Here is an 18287-nt window from a genome sequence, read left to right as displayed (position 1 = left end):
GAAAGGAGGAGGAGAGGGAGAGCATAGGGAGGACAAGAAAGGAGGAGGAGAGGGAGAGCTTAGGGAGGACAAGAAAGGAGGAGGAGAGGGAGAGCATAGGGAGGACAAGAAAGGAGGAGGAGAGGGAGAGCATAGGGAGGACAAGAAAGGAGGAGAGGGAGATGCCAATGCTTGGTGCTCCTGAGCTGATGGAGGAGGGAATAGGGAGGAAAAGGAGGAGGAGGCGGTGTCTCCAGGAGTCACTCACCCAGAAAGACCAATCAGAACAGCTGCAGGGCACTGACATCACAGAGAGGAGCAAATCAGGGCCTCCAGAGCTCAAAGCAACCCACAAGATGGAAGGCAACAAGATGGACTCCCACAGGAGTGAATCTCGGTCAGGACGGAGTGAGGAGGGTAGCCAGCTTGAGGCAGACGGGGACAGAGGAGAGAGAGGGGAGAAAGAAGAAAGAGCAGATAAGGGGGAGAGAACAGAGATAGGTGAGAGAGAGGAGAAAGGAGCGAGGGTGATGAGTGGGGCCAACATGGAATCAGCCATGATCCAGAGCTGGATGAGAAAGAACCCAGTTGGCCATCCTAGATCAGCCACAGATCCCCACAAACACCCTGATCCTAACCCTAGCCCTAGATTGCCTAGCCCTAACCCCAACCATATCCCTAGTTCAAGATCCACTCTCAACCCTAACCCTAGATCGCCCAACCTAAGCCCCATATTTAACCCTAACCCCAACACTAGCCTAAAACCCAGCCCCAGCCTCCCCAAGACCAAGGACCGGTGGTCCTACCTGAAGTCCCGAAGCCTCCCCAACCTAGTCCAGAGGGAGAGTGGCCGCAGCCCCCTGTCAACTATGTGTGAGCCCCCCTCTGCCTTCCCCATCACCCCCTCCAGCCCCCTGTACACCAACACAGACAGTCTGACTGTCCACACCCCCGCCAAGCGCAAACGAGGTCGTCCCAAAAAACAACCCCTGCTCACTGTGGAAACCATCCACGAGGGCACCTCCACCTCCCCCCTGAGCCCTCTGGCCCGGGACAGCCCTGCTGGGGTCAGCCGTAGGAGAAAGACCACACTATCCCAAATCGCATCTGGTTCCACTAGCCCCAATATTAATGAGTTGAAACTGAAGTGTGGTGAGGGTGCCCATGTCAGGCCGGTGAAGAGGTTGAAGCTGGGGAAGGTGCAGAGCATCCTGAATGAGATCCTATCATGCTCCAGCCAACATGGCAGCCTGGCGCTGAAGTCCGCCTCGGCTCCGGTCTCTTCCGCCATGACGGTCATGGCCTCTACCATTGAGGCTCGTCTGGGAAAGCAGATCAACGTCAGTAAAAGAGGAACCATCTACATCGGGAAGAAGAGGGGTAGAAAGCCGCGCTCTGACACCCAAACCCTTCCCCCCAGAGGTGGGGGGACAAAGCCCCCTGTGCCTGCCTCCATGTCCAGCCTGTACAACAGACTCCTAGTGCCTTCCTCCCCCCCTCTCAGCTCCAGTACCCTCCTCCTCAGACCCCACACCCTGTCCTCTCTGTGCCACCCCAGCCCTCACGGCCTCCACTCTGACGCCACCATGCCCAGCCTGCAGCCCATCAGTGCCCTGCCCTCTAAACCCCCAGGCAGGGGGCTACTGGGGGCCGGCTGGAAGCTCTCTCCCCCGCGCCTCCTGGCCAACTCCCCGTCCCACCTATCTGAGGGGGCGGCGTCCATCAAGGAGGTGACGCTGTCACCCATCAGTGAATCACACAGCGAGGAGACTATTCCCAGCGACAGCGGCATAGGGACAGACAACAACAGCACCTCTGACCAGACAGAGAAGGGGACCAACGCACGACGCAGGTATCTATCTCTCTGTTAGTTTACATGGTTAGTTAGTTAGCTAGAAGTTACGGAGTGAGTGAGTGAGATAGGATGCTAGTTAAGTGAGTGAGGGAGGGAGACAGTGAGTGAGTGAATATTGCCCAGGGGTTTGTATGAAACCACAATATCGACATTGTACATCCAGTTAACAGGTTTTTGTTTTGTGTTGCAGGTACTCCTTTGACCTGTGTGGGTTTGAGGCTGTGGAGTCTGCCGTTCTGCAGGCATCCAGTCGCGGCAGTAGGGGTCGCTGTGAGCAGCCGGCAGTAGTGGACAACTTCCTGTCCCACCAGGAGAAGAAGCAGAAACACCGCAGGAAGAGGAAGTGCCTGCAGAGCAGAGACCACCTGAACTTCCTGTCTGAGCTAGAAGAGGTATCAAATCCAACTTCCTAATAAAATGTCATAAAACTTAGTGTAGGAGTAGAAAGAAGTTGCCACTAGACTTATTTATTGTATATGATGTCACAGAGATATCAGAGGACAGGTCCATTGTAATGGCTGGAAAAGATTAAATAGACCGGTATCTAACAAATGTTGAGCCCATGTGTTTGATGTGTTTGATAGCTTTCCTTTAATTTAATTCCAGCCATGACAATGAGCCCGTCCTCATATATTTTTGCCAACCAGCCTCCTCTGGACTGTATGTATTATCCAGTACTGATATGGTCTCTCCTCTGGACTGTATGTATTATCCGGTACTGATATGGTCTCTCCTCTGGACTGTATGTATTATCCGGTACTGATATGGTCTCTCCTCTGGACTGTATGTATTATCCAGTACTGATATGGTCTCTCCTCTGGACTGTATGTATTATCCAGTACTGATATGGCCTCTCCTCCTCTCCTCTGGACTGTATGTATTATCCAGTACTGATATGGTCTCTCCTCTGGACTGTATGTATTATCCGGTACTGATATGGTCTCTCCTCTGGACTGTATGTATTATCCAGTACTGATATGGTCTCTCCTCTGGACTGTATGTATTATCCAGTACTGATATGGCCTCTCCTCCTCTCCTCTGGACTGTATGTATTATCCAGTACTGATATGGTCTCTCCTCTGGACTGTATGTATTATCCAGTACTGATATGGTCTCTCCTCCTCTCCTCTGGACTGTATGTATTATCCAGTACTGATATGGTCTCTCCTCTGGACTGTATGTATTATCCTGTACTGATATGGTCTCGCCTCTGGACTGTATGTTTTATCCAGTACTGATATGGTCTCTCCTCTGGACTGTATGTTTTATCCAGTACTGATATGGTCTCTCCTCTGGACTGTATGTATTATCCAGTACTGATATGGCCTCTCCTCCTCTCCTCTGGACTGTTTATCCAGTACTGATATGGTCTCTCCTCTGGACTGTATGTATTATCCAGTACTGATATGGTCTCTCCTCTGGACTGTATGTATTATCCAGTACTGATATGGCCTCTCCTCCTCTCCTCTGGACTGTTTGTATTATCCAGTACTGATATGGTCTCTCCTCTGGACTGTATGTATTATCCAGTACTGATATGGCCTCTCCTCCTCTCCTCTGGACTGTATGTATTATCCAGTACTGATATGGACTGTATGTATTATCCAGTACTGATATGGTCTCTCCTCTGGACTGTATGTATGTACTTATGGTCTCTCCTCCTGTATGTATTATCCAGTACTGATATGGTCTCTCCTCTGGACTGTATGTATTATCCAGTACTGATATGGCCTCTCCTCCTCTCCTCTGGACTGTATGTTTTATCCAGTACTGATATGGTCTCTCCTCTGGACTGTATGTTTTATCCAGTACTGATATGGTCTCTCCTCCTCTCCTCTGGACTGTATGTACTATCCAGTACTGATATGGTCTCTCCTCTGGACTGTATGTATTATCCAGTACTGATATGGTCTCTCCTCTGGACTGCATGTATTATCCAGTACTGATATGTCCTCTCCTCTGGACTGTATGTATTATCCAGTACTGATATGGTCTCTCCTCCTCTCCTCTGGACTGTATGTATTATCCAGTACTGATATGGTCTCTCCTCCTCTCCTCTGGACTGTATGTATTATCCAGTACTGATATGGTCTCTCCTCTGGACTGTTTGTATTATCCAGTTCTGATATGGTCTCTCCTCTAGACTGTATGTATTATCCAGTACTGATATGTCCTCTCCTCCTCTCCTCTGGACTTTATGTTTTATCCAGTACTGATATGGTCTCTCCTCTGGACTGTATGTATTATCCAATACTGATATGGTCTCTCCTCTAGACTGTATGTATTATCCAGTACTGATATGGCCTCTCCTCTAGACTGTATGTATTATCCAGTACTGATATGGTCTCTCCTCTGGACTGTATGTATTATCCAGTACTGATATGGTCTCTCCTCTGGACTGTATGTATTATCCAGTACTGATATGGCCTCTCCTCCTCTCCTCTGGACTGTTTGTATTATCCAGTACTGATATGGTCTCTCCTCTGGACTTTATGTTTTATCCAGTACTGATATGGTCTCTCCTCTGGACTGTATGTATTATCCAGTATTGATATGGTCTCTCCTCTAGACTGTATGTATTATCCAGTACTGATATGTATTATCCAGTACCTCTCCTCTAGACTGTATGTATTATCCAGTACTGATATGGTCTCTCCTCTGGTCTGTATGTATTATCCAGTACTGATATGGTCTCTCCTCTGGACTGTATGTATTATCCAGTACTGATATGGCCTCTCCTCCTCTCCTCTGGACTGTATGTTTTATCCAGTACTGATATGGTCTCTCCTCTGGACTGTATGTATTATCCAGTACTGATATGGTCTCTCCTCCTCTCCTCTGGACTGTATGTACTATCCAGTACTGATATGGTCTCTCCTCTGGACTGTATGTGTAATCCAGTACTGATATGGTCTCTCCTCTGGACTGCATGTATTATCCAGTACTGATATGTCCTCTCCTCTGGACTGTATGTATTATCCAGTCCTGATATGGTCTCTCCTCCTCTCCTCTGGACTGTATGTATTATCCAGTACTGATATGGTCTCTCCTCTGGACTGTTTGTATTATCCAGTTCTGATATGGTCTCTCCTCTGGACTGTATGTATTATCCAGTACTGATATGTCCTCTCCTCCTCTCCTCTGGACTTTATGTTTTATCCAGTACTGATATGGTCTCTCCTCTGGACTGTATGTATTATCCAGTACTGATATGGTCTCTCCTCTAGACTGTATGTATTATCCAGTACTGATATGGCCTCTCCTCTAGACTGTATGTATTATCCAGTACTGATATGGTCTCTCCTCTGGACTGTATGTTTTATGTATTATCCAGTACTGATATGGTCTCTCCTCCATGTACTGATATGGTCTCTCCTCTGGACTGTATGTATTATCCAGTACTGATATGGTCTCTCCTCCTCTCCTCTGGACTGTATGTACTATCCAGTACTGATATGGTCTCTCCTCTGGACTGTATGTATTATCCAGTACTGATATGGTCTCTCCTCTGGACTGCATGTATTATCCAGTACTGATATGTCCTCTCCTCTGGACTGTATGTATTATCCAGTCCTGATATGGTCTCTCCTCCTCTCCTCTGGACTGTATGTATTATCCAGTACTGATATGGTCTCTCCTCTGGACTGTTTGTATTATCCAGTTCTGATATGGTCTCTCCTCTGGACTGTATGTATTATCCAGTACTGATATGTCCTCTCCTCCTCTCCTCTGGACTTTGTTTTATCCAGTACTGATATGGTCTCTCCTCTGGACTGTATGTATTATCCAGTACTGATATGGTCTCTCCTCTAGACTGTATGTATTATCCAGTACTGATATGGCCTCTCCTCTAGACTGTATGTATTATCCAGTACTGATATGGTCTCTCCTCTGGACTGTATGTATTATCCAGTACTGATATGGTCTCTCCTCTGGACTGTATGTATTATCCAGTACTGATATGGTCTCTCCTCTGGACTGTATGTATTATCCAGTACTGATATGGTCTCTCCTCTGGACTGTATGTATTATCCAGTACTGATATGGTCTCTCCTCTGGACTGTATGTATTATCCAGTACTGATATGGTCTCTCCTCTGGACTGTATGGTCTCTCCTCTATATTATCCAGTACTGATAGGGCCTGTCCTCCTCTCCTCTGGACTGTATGTATTATCCAGTACTGATATGGTCTCTCCTCTGGACTGTATGTATTATTCAGTACTGATATGTCTCTCCTCTGGACTGTATGTATTATCCAGTACTGATATGGCCTCTCCTCTGGACTGTATGTATTATCCAGTACTGATATGGCCTCTCCTCTGAACTATATGTATTATTCAGTACTGATATGGTCTCTCCTCTGGACTGCATGTATTGTCCAGTACTGATATGGCCTCTCCTCTGGACTGTATGTATTGTCCAGTACATTTTTGGCCTCTCCTCTGGACTGTATGTACTATCCAGTACTTATATGGTCTCTCCTCTGGACTGTATATATTATCCAGTACTGATGTGTCCTCTCCTCCTCTCCTCTGGACTGTATGTTTTATCCAGTTCTGATATGGTCTCTCCTCTGGACTGTATGTATTATCCAGTACTGATATGGTCTCTCCTCTGGACTGTTTGTATTATCCAGTTCTGATATGGTCTCTCCTCTGGACTGTATGTATTATCCAGTACTGATATGGCCTCTCCTCTGGACTGTATGTTTTATCCAGTTCTGATATGGTCTCTCCTCTGGACTGTATGTATTATCCAGTACTGATATGGTCTCTCCTCTGGACTGTATGTATTATCCAGTACTGATATGGCCTCTCCTCTGGACTATATGTATTATTCAGTACTGATATGGTCTTTCCTCTGGACTGTATGTATTGTCCAGTACATTTTTGGCCTCTCCTCTGGACTGTATGTACTATCCAGTACTTATATGGTCTCTCCTCTGGACTGTATATATTATCCAGTACTGATGTGTTCTCTCCTCCTCTCCTCTGGACTGTATGTTTTATCCAGTTCTGATATGGTCTCTCCTCTGGACTGTATGTATTATCCAGTACTGATATGGTCTCTCCTCTGGACTGTTTGTATTATCCAGTTCTGATATGGTCTCTCCTCTGGACTGTATGTATTATCCAGGACTGATATGGCCTCTCCTCTAGACTGTATGTATTGTCCAGTACTGATATGGTCTCTCCTCTGGACTGTATGTATTATCTCCTCTAGACTGTACGTATTATCCAGTACTGATATGGCCTCTCCTCTGGACTGTATGTATTATCCAGTACTGATATGGCCTCTCCTCTGGACTGTATGTATTATCCAGTACTGATATGGTCTCTCCTCTGGACTGTATGTATTATCCAGTACTGATATGGCCTCTCCTCTAAACTGTATGTATTATCCAGTACTGATATGGCCTCTCCTCTGGACTGTATGTATTATCCAGCACTGATATGGCCTCTCCTCTGGACTGTATATATTATCCAGTACCTTTTTGGCCTCTCCTCTGGACTGTATGTATTATCCAATACTGATATGGTCTCTCCTCTGGACTGTATGTATTATCCGGTACTGATATGGTCTATCCTCCTCTCCTCTGGACTGTATGTATTATCCAATACCTTTTTGGCCTCTCCTCCTCTCCTCTGGACTGTATGTATTATCCTGTACTGATATGGTCTCTCCTCTGGACTGTATGTATTATCCAGTACTGATATGGTCTCTCCTCTAGACTGTATGTATTATCCAGTACTGATATGGCCTCTCCTCTGGACTGTATTAATTATCCAGTACTGATTTGGCCTCTCCTCCTCTTCTCTGCCAGGTGGTGGTAAAGCTGCAGCAGCTACATGTGTCCCACCGACGCTACGCCTCCAGCTACCCCCAGCAACCCTACCCCTCCATCTTCCGCCTCAACTTCCACCATCACTACTACCCCCTGACCTATGACCCCTACCCCTGTGATCCCGCCCCGTACCTTCGCAGGACCGCCGAGCTCAAGGCCAAGAGGAGGCGCGGCCGGCCCGCCAAAACCAGCGAGCCAATCACATCCAAGCTGCCTTTTGTCCAGGGTTTTGGGTATCCACTGGCGGGGGGGAACTACTATGCACCATATGCCATGCCTTATGCCCCGCCTCTGAGCCTGGGCTACTACACCCCATCACCCCCACTCTACCTTCCCCACCATCCCCACGGCCCTTCACCACCCTCCCCATTTATGAGGCCTGCCGTCCCCCCTCCGAAGTTCCACTCTGGGGGCCACTCCAAGCTCCAGGCATCTAGTGGCCCACTGCAGGGCTCCTCTGGTCGGGGAGAAGGACTGGGATCACTGGGTGGTGGAGGTCTTGGAGGGGTGAGGCTCCACAAGAGGAAACACAAGCACAAACATAAACATAAGGAAGAGACCAACCTCCTCTCACCCCATGACAGACAGGAGCTGGGCGGGCTCTTCAGCGGTGCCAAGACCAATGGGCTGCTCAACCTGCTGACGGACAGGTGGGAGATGACCAACCAGAAGCGTCAGGAGAAGCAGAGGGGGGGTGGGAGAGGCTCTAGAGGGGGATCCAGGGGAGCGATGTTTGAGTCGAACCCTCTCTCTTCTCTCTCTGTGGACCATGTCCAGTTCCGCCAACGCACACCCGGAGAGCCAGTGTGCAGCTTCGTGAGCAACTACAGCAGCCAATCACTGCGGCCAGATTTGACCTCTGACCTTTTCAGATTGCGGGAGGAGGGCAGTGGGCATGGCAGAAGGAGGGGCTTAGCAGTGTTCGGAGAGGAAGGGGTGATGTCGTTCCACAATGCCAGGAAAGAGAAGATCCATGAAAGAGAAGAGTCCTTCCACAGTTCCAGCCCCACTCTAACAGGTAACAACGTGTTACTATTCTATTAGACTTATTACCATGTTATAACACAGCCCCACTCTAACGGGTAACGTGTTACTATTCTATTAACTTATTACCATGTTATAACACAGCCCCACTCTAACAGGTAACATGTTACTATTCTATTAGACTTATTACCATGTTATAACACAGCCCCACTCTAACAGGTAATGTGTTACTATTCTATTAGACTTATTACCATGTTATAACACAGCCCCACTCTAACGGGTAACGTGTTACTATTCTATTAGACTTATTACCATGTTATAACACAGCCCCACTCTAACAGGTAACATGTTACTATTCTATTAGACTTATTACCATGTTATAACACAGCCCCACTCTAACGGGTAACGTGTTACTATTCTATTAGACTTATTACCATGTTATAACACAGCCCCACTCTAACAGGTAACGTGTTACTATTCTATTAGACTTATTACCATGTTATAACACAGCCCCACTCTAACAGGTAACGTGTTACTATTCTATTAGACTTATTACCATGTTATAACACAGCCCCACTCTAACAGGTAATGTGTTACTATTCTATTAGACTTATTACAATGTTATAACACAGCCCCACTCTAACAGGTAACGTGTTACTATTCTATTAGACGTATTACCATGTTATAACACAGCCCCACTCTAACGGGTTACAACGTGTTACTATTCTATTAGACTTATTACCATGTTATAACACAGCCCCACTCTAACAGGTAACGTGTTACTATTCTATTAGACTTATTACCATGTTATAACACAGCCCCACTCTAACAGGTAACGTGTTACTATTCTATTAGACGTATTACCATGTTATAACACAGCCCCACTCTAACAGGTAACGTGTTACTATTCTATTAGACTTATTACCATGTTATAACACAGCCCCACTCTAACGGGTAACAACGTGTTACTATTATATTAGACTTATTACCATGTTATAACACAGCCCCACTCTAACAGGTAACATGTTACTATTATATTAGACTAATTACCATGTTATAACACAGCCCCACTCTAACAGGTAACGTGTTACTATTCTATTAGACGTATTACCATGTTATAACACAGCCCCACTCTAACAGGTAACGTGTTACTATTCTATTAGACTTATTACCATGTTATAACACAGCACCACTCTAACAGGTAACGTGTTACTATTCTATTAGACTTATTACCATGTTATAACACAGCCCCACTCTAACAGGTAATGTGTTACTATTCTATTAGACTTATTACCATGTTATAACACAGCCCCACTCTAACAGGTAACGTGTTACTATTCTATTAGACGTATTACCATGTTATAACACAGCCCCACTCTAACGGGTTACAACGTGTTACTATTCTATTAGACTTATTACCATGTTATAACACAGCCCCACTCTAACAGGTAACGTGTTACTATTCTATTAGACTTATTACCATGTTATAACACAGCCCCACTCTAACAGGTAACGTGTTACTATTCTATTAGACGTATTACCATGTTATAACACAGCCCCACTCTAACAGGTAACGTGTTACTATTCTATTAGACTTATTACCATGTTATAACACAGCCCCACTCTAACGGGTAACAACGTGTTACTATTATATTAGACTTATTACCATGTTATAACACAGCCCCACTCTAACAGGTAACGTGTTACTATTATATTAGACTAATTACCATGTTATAACACAGCCCCACTCTAACAGGTAACGTGTTACTATTCTATTAGACGTATTACCATGTTATAACACAGCCCCACTCTAACAGGTAACGTGTTACTATTCTATTAGACTTATTACCATGTTATAACACAGCACCACTCTAACAGGTAACGTGTTACTATTCTATTAGACTTATTACCATGTTATAACACAGCCCCACTCTAACAGGTAACGTGTTACTATTCTATTAGACTTATTACCATGTTATAACACAGCCCCACTCTAACAGGTAACGTGTTACTACTCTATTAGACTTATTACCATGTTATAACACAGCCCCACTCTAACAGGTAACGTGTTACTATTCTATTAGACTTATTACCATGTTATAACACAGCCCCACTCTAACAGGTAATGTGTTACTATTCTATTAGACGTATTACCATGTTATAACACAGCCCCACTCTAACGGGTAACAACGTGTTACTATTATATTAGACTTATTACCATGTTATAACACAGCCCCACTCTAACAGGTAACGTGTTACTATTCTATTAGACTTATTACCATGTTATAACACAGCCCCACTCTAACAGAGTAGTAACACGTTACCTGTTAGAGTGGGGCTGTGTTATAACATGGTAATAAGTCTAATAGAATAGTAACACGTTACCTGTTAGAGTGGGGCTGTGTTATAACATGGTAATAAGTCTAATAGAATAGTAACACGTTACCTGTTAGAGTGGGGCTGTGTTATAACATGGTAATAAGTCTAATAGAATAGTAACACGTTACCTGTTAGTGGGGCTGTGTTATAACATTTTAATAAGTCTAATAGAATAGTAACACGTTACCTGTTAGAGTGGGGCTGTGTTATAACATTTTAATAAGTCTAATAGAATAGTAACACGCTACCTGTTAGAGTGGGGCTGTGTTATAACATGGTAATAAGTCTAATAGAATAGTAACATGTTACCCGTTAGAGTGGGCTGTGTTATACACCAGTATCTCTACTTGCACATCATCATCTGCTCATTTATCACTCCAGTGTTAATGCTAAATTGTAAATAACTTATCTACTATGGCCTATGTATATAAAAACAATATGGGGAGGAGGTAGGTAGATTGGGTGGGCTATTTACAGAAGGACTATGTACAGCTGCAGCGATCGGTTAGCTCTAACAGGTAACAACGTATTATTGATAGTAACAGGCTTATTATCATGTTATAACACAGCCACACTCTCTCCAGATATCTGATTGTTCAGATTTAGCTCAAAATATATTGTTGTACTGAGGCAGTGGATGCGTTAATTCTTGTTCCGATAGTGGAAAACAACATCAGTAGTTGCTTATTATTCTGTTTTTACATCAAATGTATATATATGATATATGATGTGGATAGTGTTTAAGGTGTCTTCCAAGTTTTCGAAGCAGCCAGATGAACATGTGTAAGCCTATAGCAGACAAAGAGGCAGTCAGCTCCTAAATCACCAAATACTGAACAAATGTGTTTGTGGTACATTCTGTATTCTGAGTGCAGCGAGCACATCTGGCCAGAGAGGGAGAGAACGAAACGCATGGGTGGAGAGGCCTATAATTCACCAATCTCTCCCTCCCTCCCTCTCAGCCTGCCAATGGTTGGTCCCAGAGATATATGATTCCCAGGTTGTGATTTATATTCTCCAGACAGGCAGTAAAAGGCTGTGGCTCTGTTAACAGAGCTGGCTACCAGCCAGGACTTTAATGAGTGGGGCCTAGTCCAGCGGAGGGGGAGAGAAGCCAGGGGCTCACTTAGATTACATCCCCCTCCCCAGGGGTCCCATGAGAGATGACTCACGCACACACTACCCCCCTCTCTAACTGCCTTCTTCTACCCCTTTTTCTCCCTCTCCCTTCCTCCATCTCTTCTACTGCTCTAGACAGGGTATACCCCCTCTTTCTCTCTATTCCCTCACTCTCTCCTCTCCCTGTTCCCTCTCTTTCCCCCATCTTCCCCGTCTCTCCTCCCTCCCTCTCCACTCCTTCTTCCCCATCTCCCTCTTTCTCTCCTTCCTCTCTCTACTCCTTCTTCCGTCTCCCTCTCTCCTCCCTCCACCAGCATGACTTACTGCTACGTCCACAGACCAGCCCTAGCCCAATTAAAACACACGCACACTGACACACACACAGACACACTGATCCTAAATGTATATTATTCTCCACTCTTGTGTGATTGAATGTTTCTAAATCATTTCCTCCTGTGATTGAATGTTTCTAAATCATTTCCTCCCGTGATTGGATGTTTCTAAATCATTTCCTCCTGTGATTGAATGTTTCTAAATCATTTCCTCCCGTGATAGGATGTTTCCATTTCCTCCCGTGATAGGATGTTTCTAAATCATTTCCTCCTGTGATAGGATGTTTCTAAATCATTTCCTCCTGTGATAGGATGTTTCTAAATCATTTCCTCCCGTGATAGGATGTTTCTAAATCATTTCCTCCTGTGATAGGATGTTTCTAAATCATTTCCTCCCGTGATAGGATGTTTCTAAATCATTTCCTCCCGTGATAGGATGTTTCTAAATCATATCCTCCCGTGATAGGATGTTTCTAAATCATTTCCTCCCGTGATAGGATGTTTATAAATCATTTCCTCCCGTGATAGGATGTTTATAAATCATTTCCTCCCGTGATAGGATGTTTCTAAATCATTTCCTCCCGTGATAGGATGTTTCTAAATCATTTCCTCCCGTGATAGGATGTTTCTAAATCATTTCCTCCCGTGATAGGATGTTTCTAAATCATTTCCTCCCGTGATAGGATGTTTCTAAATCATTTCCTCCCGTGATAGGATGTTTCTAAATCATTTCCTCCCGTGATAGGATGTTTCTAAATAATTTCCTCCCGTGATAGGATGTTTCTAAATCATTTCTGCCCTGTGGTTAGATGTTTATCTGAGCCTGATTAGAACTGTGTGTCTGCTCCCACTAATCAGCAGGTTCAACTGCACCTGACAGCAATCTCTCACCATCATTTGCAGAAAAGCAAGTCATCCTTTTTACGGAGTTAATGAAAGTGATTTTCTCTGTGTGTGTGTGCACACCCACACCCACACCCACACCCACACACACACACAATATATAATTCATCCTCCTGCAGTTGGCTAAAAGCTCTGGATAGCAGTGTACCTTAAACACAGGTCTAGGATCAGGTTACCATACCAAAATCTTAAACAGGACACAGAACTGACCTCAGACCTGTAACTTTATTCTCCACTGGACTGAGGCTATAGATATTGAGCTATACGTACTGCTGAAGGTAATAATTTTTATGATGCTAATACACTGAGTGTACAAAACATGACAGGTGAATCCAGGTGAAATCTATGATCCCTTATTTGATCCCTCAATCGGTGTAGATGAAGGGGAGGAGACAGGTTAAAGAAGGATTTTTGTTGAGACAATTTACAAATTGATTGTATGTGTGGCATTCAGAGGGTGAAGGGGTAAGACAAAAGATTTAAGTGCCTATGAACAGGGTATGGTAGTAGTTGCCAGGCGCACCAGTTTGATTGTGTCAAGAACTGCAACGCTGCTGGGTTTCTCACGCTCTATAGTTTCCTGTGGGTATCAATAATGGCCCACCACCCAAAGGACATCCAGCCAACTTCACAAAAATTGTGAGAAGCATTGGAGTCAACATGAGCCAGCATCCCTGTGGAACGCTTTCCACACCTTGTAGTCCATGCCCTGATAAATGTAGGCAGTTCTGAAGGCAAAATTGGGTGCAACTCAATATTAGGAAGGTGTCCCTAATGTTTTGTACACTCAAGTGTATGGAGCTCATAAATTCCTGTCCCTGTGTGTGTGTGTCCTTGTATGTGTGTTTCTGTGCCTCACAAATTGCTACTACTCAGTGCTAGTGTATTGTCTCAGTAGAAGAGAAGCTATGGACAGGAGGCTTTATATGTTATCATGATCGTATTATGATGCAGGTCTTATCTCAATACCATTGGGCATGTTTACAATACTAGAGTCTGGACTAAATGTCTTTTAAAATCATCAGCAAGCATTTGATAGCTATGAAGACCAATGATGGATTAAATATGAATTCATTTGTGTGTCATTCAAATGTATTTCGGTCTAATTATCACTTTGTTAGCCGTAGTGGTTAGTTAGTACTGTTACATTGTCACAGCTTAGAACAACGTGGAGGAAAACCCAGAAATACTGAAAAACCACACTGAATAGGAGAGAATGAGGTAGAGAGAGGAAGAGAACAGGCGCGTTTAAAGGCGGCTCTTTTTGGGCCTGTTGTGTCTGATTGTGCTATTCCTCCATTTTGGCTTTGGTTTAATCTGGGAACACTGCCCAGAGAAGAGGGGGTGGGGCTCTGAGAGGAGGTAGGAGCTAGAGAGGGAGAGAAGATCTGAACTGCATACTCCTCACATCCTCTATCCTCGTCTCCTTCTCAAAACCCATTGAAGGAGGAAGCCAGAAGTCCTTCCCAGACAGCAAGAGCGAGATAGGGGAGAGAGAAAGAGCTGTGTGTATGAAGGGCAGAGTTCCCAGTTCATCAGCACGAAGGAAACAATATGGCTCCAGTTTCCTCTGCTCAGCCAATCTTATGCTGAATTTGTGTGTATGTGTGCCTGCTTGTGTGTGCATTTGTGTTATTATCTGTGGTGCGTGTGTGTGTCTGGCCTGTTTGCCAGCCGGTGCTCCAGATGTGTAGAAACACTGTTGTATAGTGACACATTTAATGGCTGGACACATTTCTGTGGGTTTCCTGCTAGCAGAATGGAAGGTCCTCTCTCTCTCACTATTCATCATTCTCTTTCTCTCTGTCTCTCTCTCTATCTCCTCTCTTTAGCACAGGATGGAATCTCTACTTCTGTTTCAGCTGCAAGGCAAGCCTGAATAAGGCGGAAATTAGCAGGAAGGAGCTCGAACAAAAACCCAAATATTTCAATGAGCAGCAATGTGGGCTTTTTGTTGGTATTCAAGACAATTCTTTCTTGGTAGCATTGTCTTGTGAACCCTCTAATTTAGCTTTTGTTTCATTCACTGTTAAACGGCTGATATATGTCTTGTAACCCCACTCTTCTCCATCTTACATTGTCAAAGTGCGGCCACACATCTAACTCTCTCCTCTGTCTCTCCTCTTTCTGTCTGTCTCGCTCACTCTTTCTGTCTCTCTCTCTCTCGTTCTCTCTGTCTTTCTCGCTCTCTCTCGGTCTCTATCGCTCTCTCTCTCTCCTTGTCTCTCTGTCTCTCGCTCTCTCTGTCTCGGTCTCTCTGTCTCTCTATCTGTTGCTCTCTCTGTCTCGGTCTCTCTCTCTCAGGTGTTCCAGGTAAGAGGAGATATAAGCGTCATGAGGTGGAACAGATCCACGGTGAGGTCAGGAGGATGTGTTCTCTCAACAATCAGAGGAGCTTTGAGCATGTGCAGAAGATCCTGCGTGTGAAGCGTCTCCAGCGCCAGGCCAAGACCGGTAACAACGTTGTCAAAAGGCGACCTGGTCGCCCCCGGAAACACCCCATTGATGAATTTGAACCCAACAATTACGGGAGCGACATAGGGAGGGGCTTCGGGATGCCGGTGCTGGAGAGGTGTGTGGACCTACCGGGCAAGCGGAGCTTAAGACCAAGTCCCGCCCCACAGCCTCTGGAGTTTTCCAATCACGACTCAATCTCAGTGGCTATTGAGACGGTAGTTCACAGAGCACGTTCTCTGGCGCCCCCACTGACCAGAGGAGGGAAACGCAGGGGTAGACCCAGGAAGGAAGAGGGAGGGGATATGGCGTTTCATTAGCTAATCAGTCATCAGGACAGTTGCAGATACAGATGAGCTCTGACCTATCAGAGAGCTGGTGAGAGGAGCTAACACAGGCCTTAGCAGCCAAAACGGACGTCAATTCTGGGACCTCTGTGCACTTTGACCTATTGGCCTGTCTGTTTCTCTTCTATGATTGGATGTAAGGAGTGTGTAAGGAGAGTAACATTAGAAGAGCAACAGTGTTGCACTTCTGAAGACGGACAATGACACTTACCATACATGTATGTGAAACAATGATGCGTATGGTACTTTAATATGATACTGTATGGTACTTTATGGTACAATATCTGATACTATATGGCACTATTTGATAAGGTACTGTATGATACTATGGTACTATACGGTATGAAATACAATGGTACTTTATGATAGTCTTTATCTGAATGTGGCATTAGCCACACCTTTACCAGCAGACGGGGGGTGGTGATTGGTTAATATGATATTGTGCAGCTCTGCTTAGTTCCCCCCCCCCTGCCGCAGAGATACTATAAAGGCAATATGCTGTACTGAGCCTCCCTGGCCTTTACAGCTATGATCTAACTGTACATAGGAACATACTCCACTTTTACCCGCCTTTTACCCCGCAGAATACAGTCCATTTACATGTACTGGCTCATATCAAACTGAAATGTTGTACCATAGTCCATAAACGTTGGGATTGTGGTTTTATAACCAAAAATAGACCTGGATGTGACTCAGGACATGTTTGTTTTCAGGCTGAAGGAACCACATCTATTCATTCATTTATTCTGTGTATATAAGAAGGTCATCACATACATGGGAATATCAGGGGTGTTTGGTGAAACCTTAAAGGTCAACTTTGGGCAAAAACACAAAGATAACGGCTTTTAACTGTATAACTGATCAATGCTCCATCATACCAGGTCATTTAATGCAACAACAAAAAATATATAGATAAGATATTTGGCTAAAGAAGTGCCATTTCCTACCGATCTCTACAGCTTCTGTCCAAAAACAAATCCTGTGAAATGACTTCTACACATGGAGGAGATACTGGCTAGCTACAGTGGCTAGCTTAGCTAACAAACTAGCTACGTCGGTCGCAGTGTAAGAACAGAATGACACATCGATGATCCACCAAACCACCAACACCCCATTTCTGTTTGAAAATTGAGAAAGAGGCGAGGTTGGACCATTTTTTTGTTCCCAATGTCGACCTTTAAAGATGGTTTTCATTTGCTATCTAAACATACACTTTCATTTAATCAAAGTCAGCACTTACATGCTTGTTCTAGCCTTACGATTTGGCCTTGACTTCATTGGTAGACATCCATTCAGAAACGTGCTTTAATGTAAACTATTTGAAAATGCAGGATGCTCAGCCAATGGCGTCAAACCTAAGCCCAAGCCTGAGATTTGATTGGACAGTAAAGATGGAGGAGGACTCATTTTTTTTAATTTTACCTTTATTTTACTAGGCAAGTCAGTTAAGAACAAATTCTTATTTTCAATGCCCCTGAACTGCCTGTTCAGGGGCAGAACGACAGATTTGTACCTCGTCAGCTCGGGGATTTGAACTTGCAACCTTTCGGTTACTAGTCCAACGCTCTAACCACTAGGCTACCCTGCCGCCCCTAATGATCAGTGTGTGGTACTCTGATGGTTTCTATCTGAGTAGTGGTAGGAAAACAACATGAGTAGTGGTAGGAAAACAACATGAGTAGTGGTAGAAAAACAACAATTAAGTATTGGAATAGGGAACCAAAGCCTCAGAGTTATATGTGTTTCACAGACTTGTCAGACAGGTGTGGGGTTGTCAGTGTTCTCATTCTGCAGCTAAACACACAGGACATTAGATGTTAGCTAGCTAGAATGTTTTCAGTATTTCATAAAATAGCAGGAGGTACGTATTTCATTGGGACCTATGTCTAATGTAAACTTGGGAAGCCTCTCCTCTCTCTGTGAGGGTATTGTCAGCTCCAGCAGTTCTGCACGTGCCTTATGTTTGTTTCTTAAACCATCACATCTCATTCTGTGGGAATAAAAAATGGCAGAGAAGTAACTGAGATTGAAACCACGTACTAATGATTGTGCATTTTCGACACGTGTGTCTTAGCCACCACAACACGGG

General features: G+C 44.6%; 1 protein-coding gene across 1 annotated transcript in view; it reads left to right on the top strand.

The window, feature by feature from the left end:
• Positions 1–17599, top strand: part of LOC139390224 (SET-binding protein-like) — a 104623-nt gene extending 87024 nt beyond the window's left edge. Inside the window, exons 4-7 of the mRNA XM_071137481.1 lie at positions 118–1831; positions 2025–2226; positions 7660–8698; positions 15702–17599. Coding sequence (XP_070993582.1) covers positions 118–1831; positions 2025–2226; positions 7660–8698; positions 15702–16171 — 3425 coding nt within the window. The 3' untranslated portion in view covers positions 16172–17599. The remainder of the gene's footprint in view (positions 1–117; positions 1832–2024; positions 2227–7659; positions 8699–15701) is intronic.
• The last annotated feature ends 688 nt before the right edge of the window (positions 17600–18287 follow it).

Source organism: Oncorhynchus clarkii, chromosome 30, assembly GCF_045791955.1.
Source record: "Oncorhynchus clarkii lewisi isolate Uvic-CL-2024 chromosome 30, UVic_Ocla_1.0, whole genome shotgun sequence".
In the NCBI taxonomy this organism is placed as follows: Eukaryota; Metazoa; Chordata; class Actinopteri; order Salmoniformes; family Salmonidae; genus Oncorhynchus; species Oncorhynchus clarkii.
Note: the sequence above shows the minus strand (reverse complement) of the source record. Positions and strands in the feature narration are given on the sequence as shown.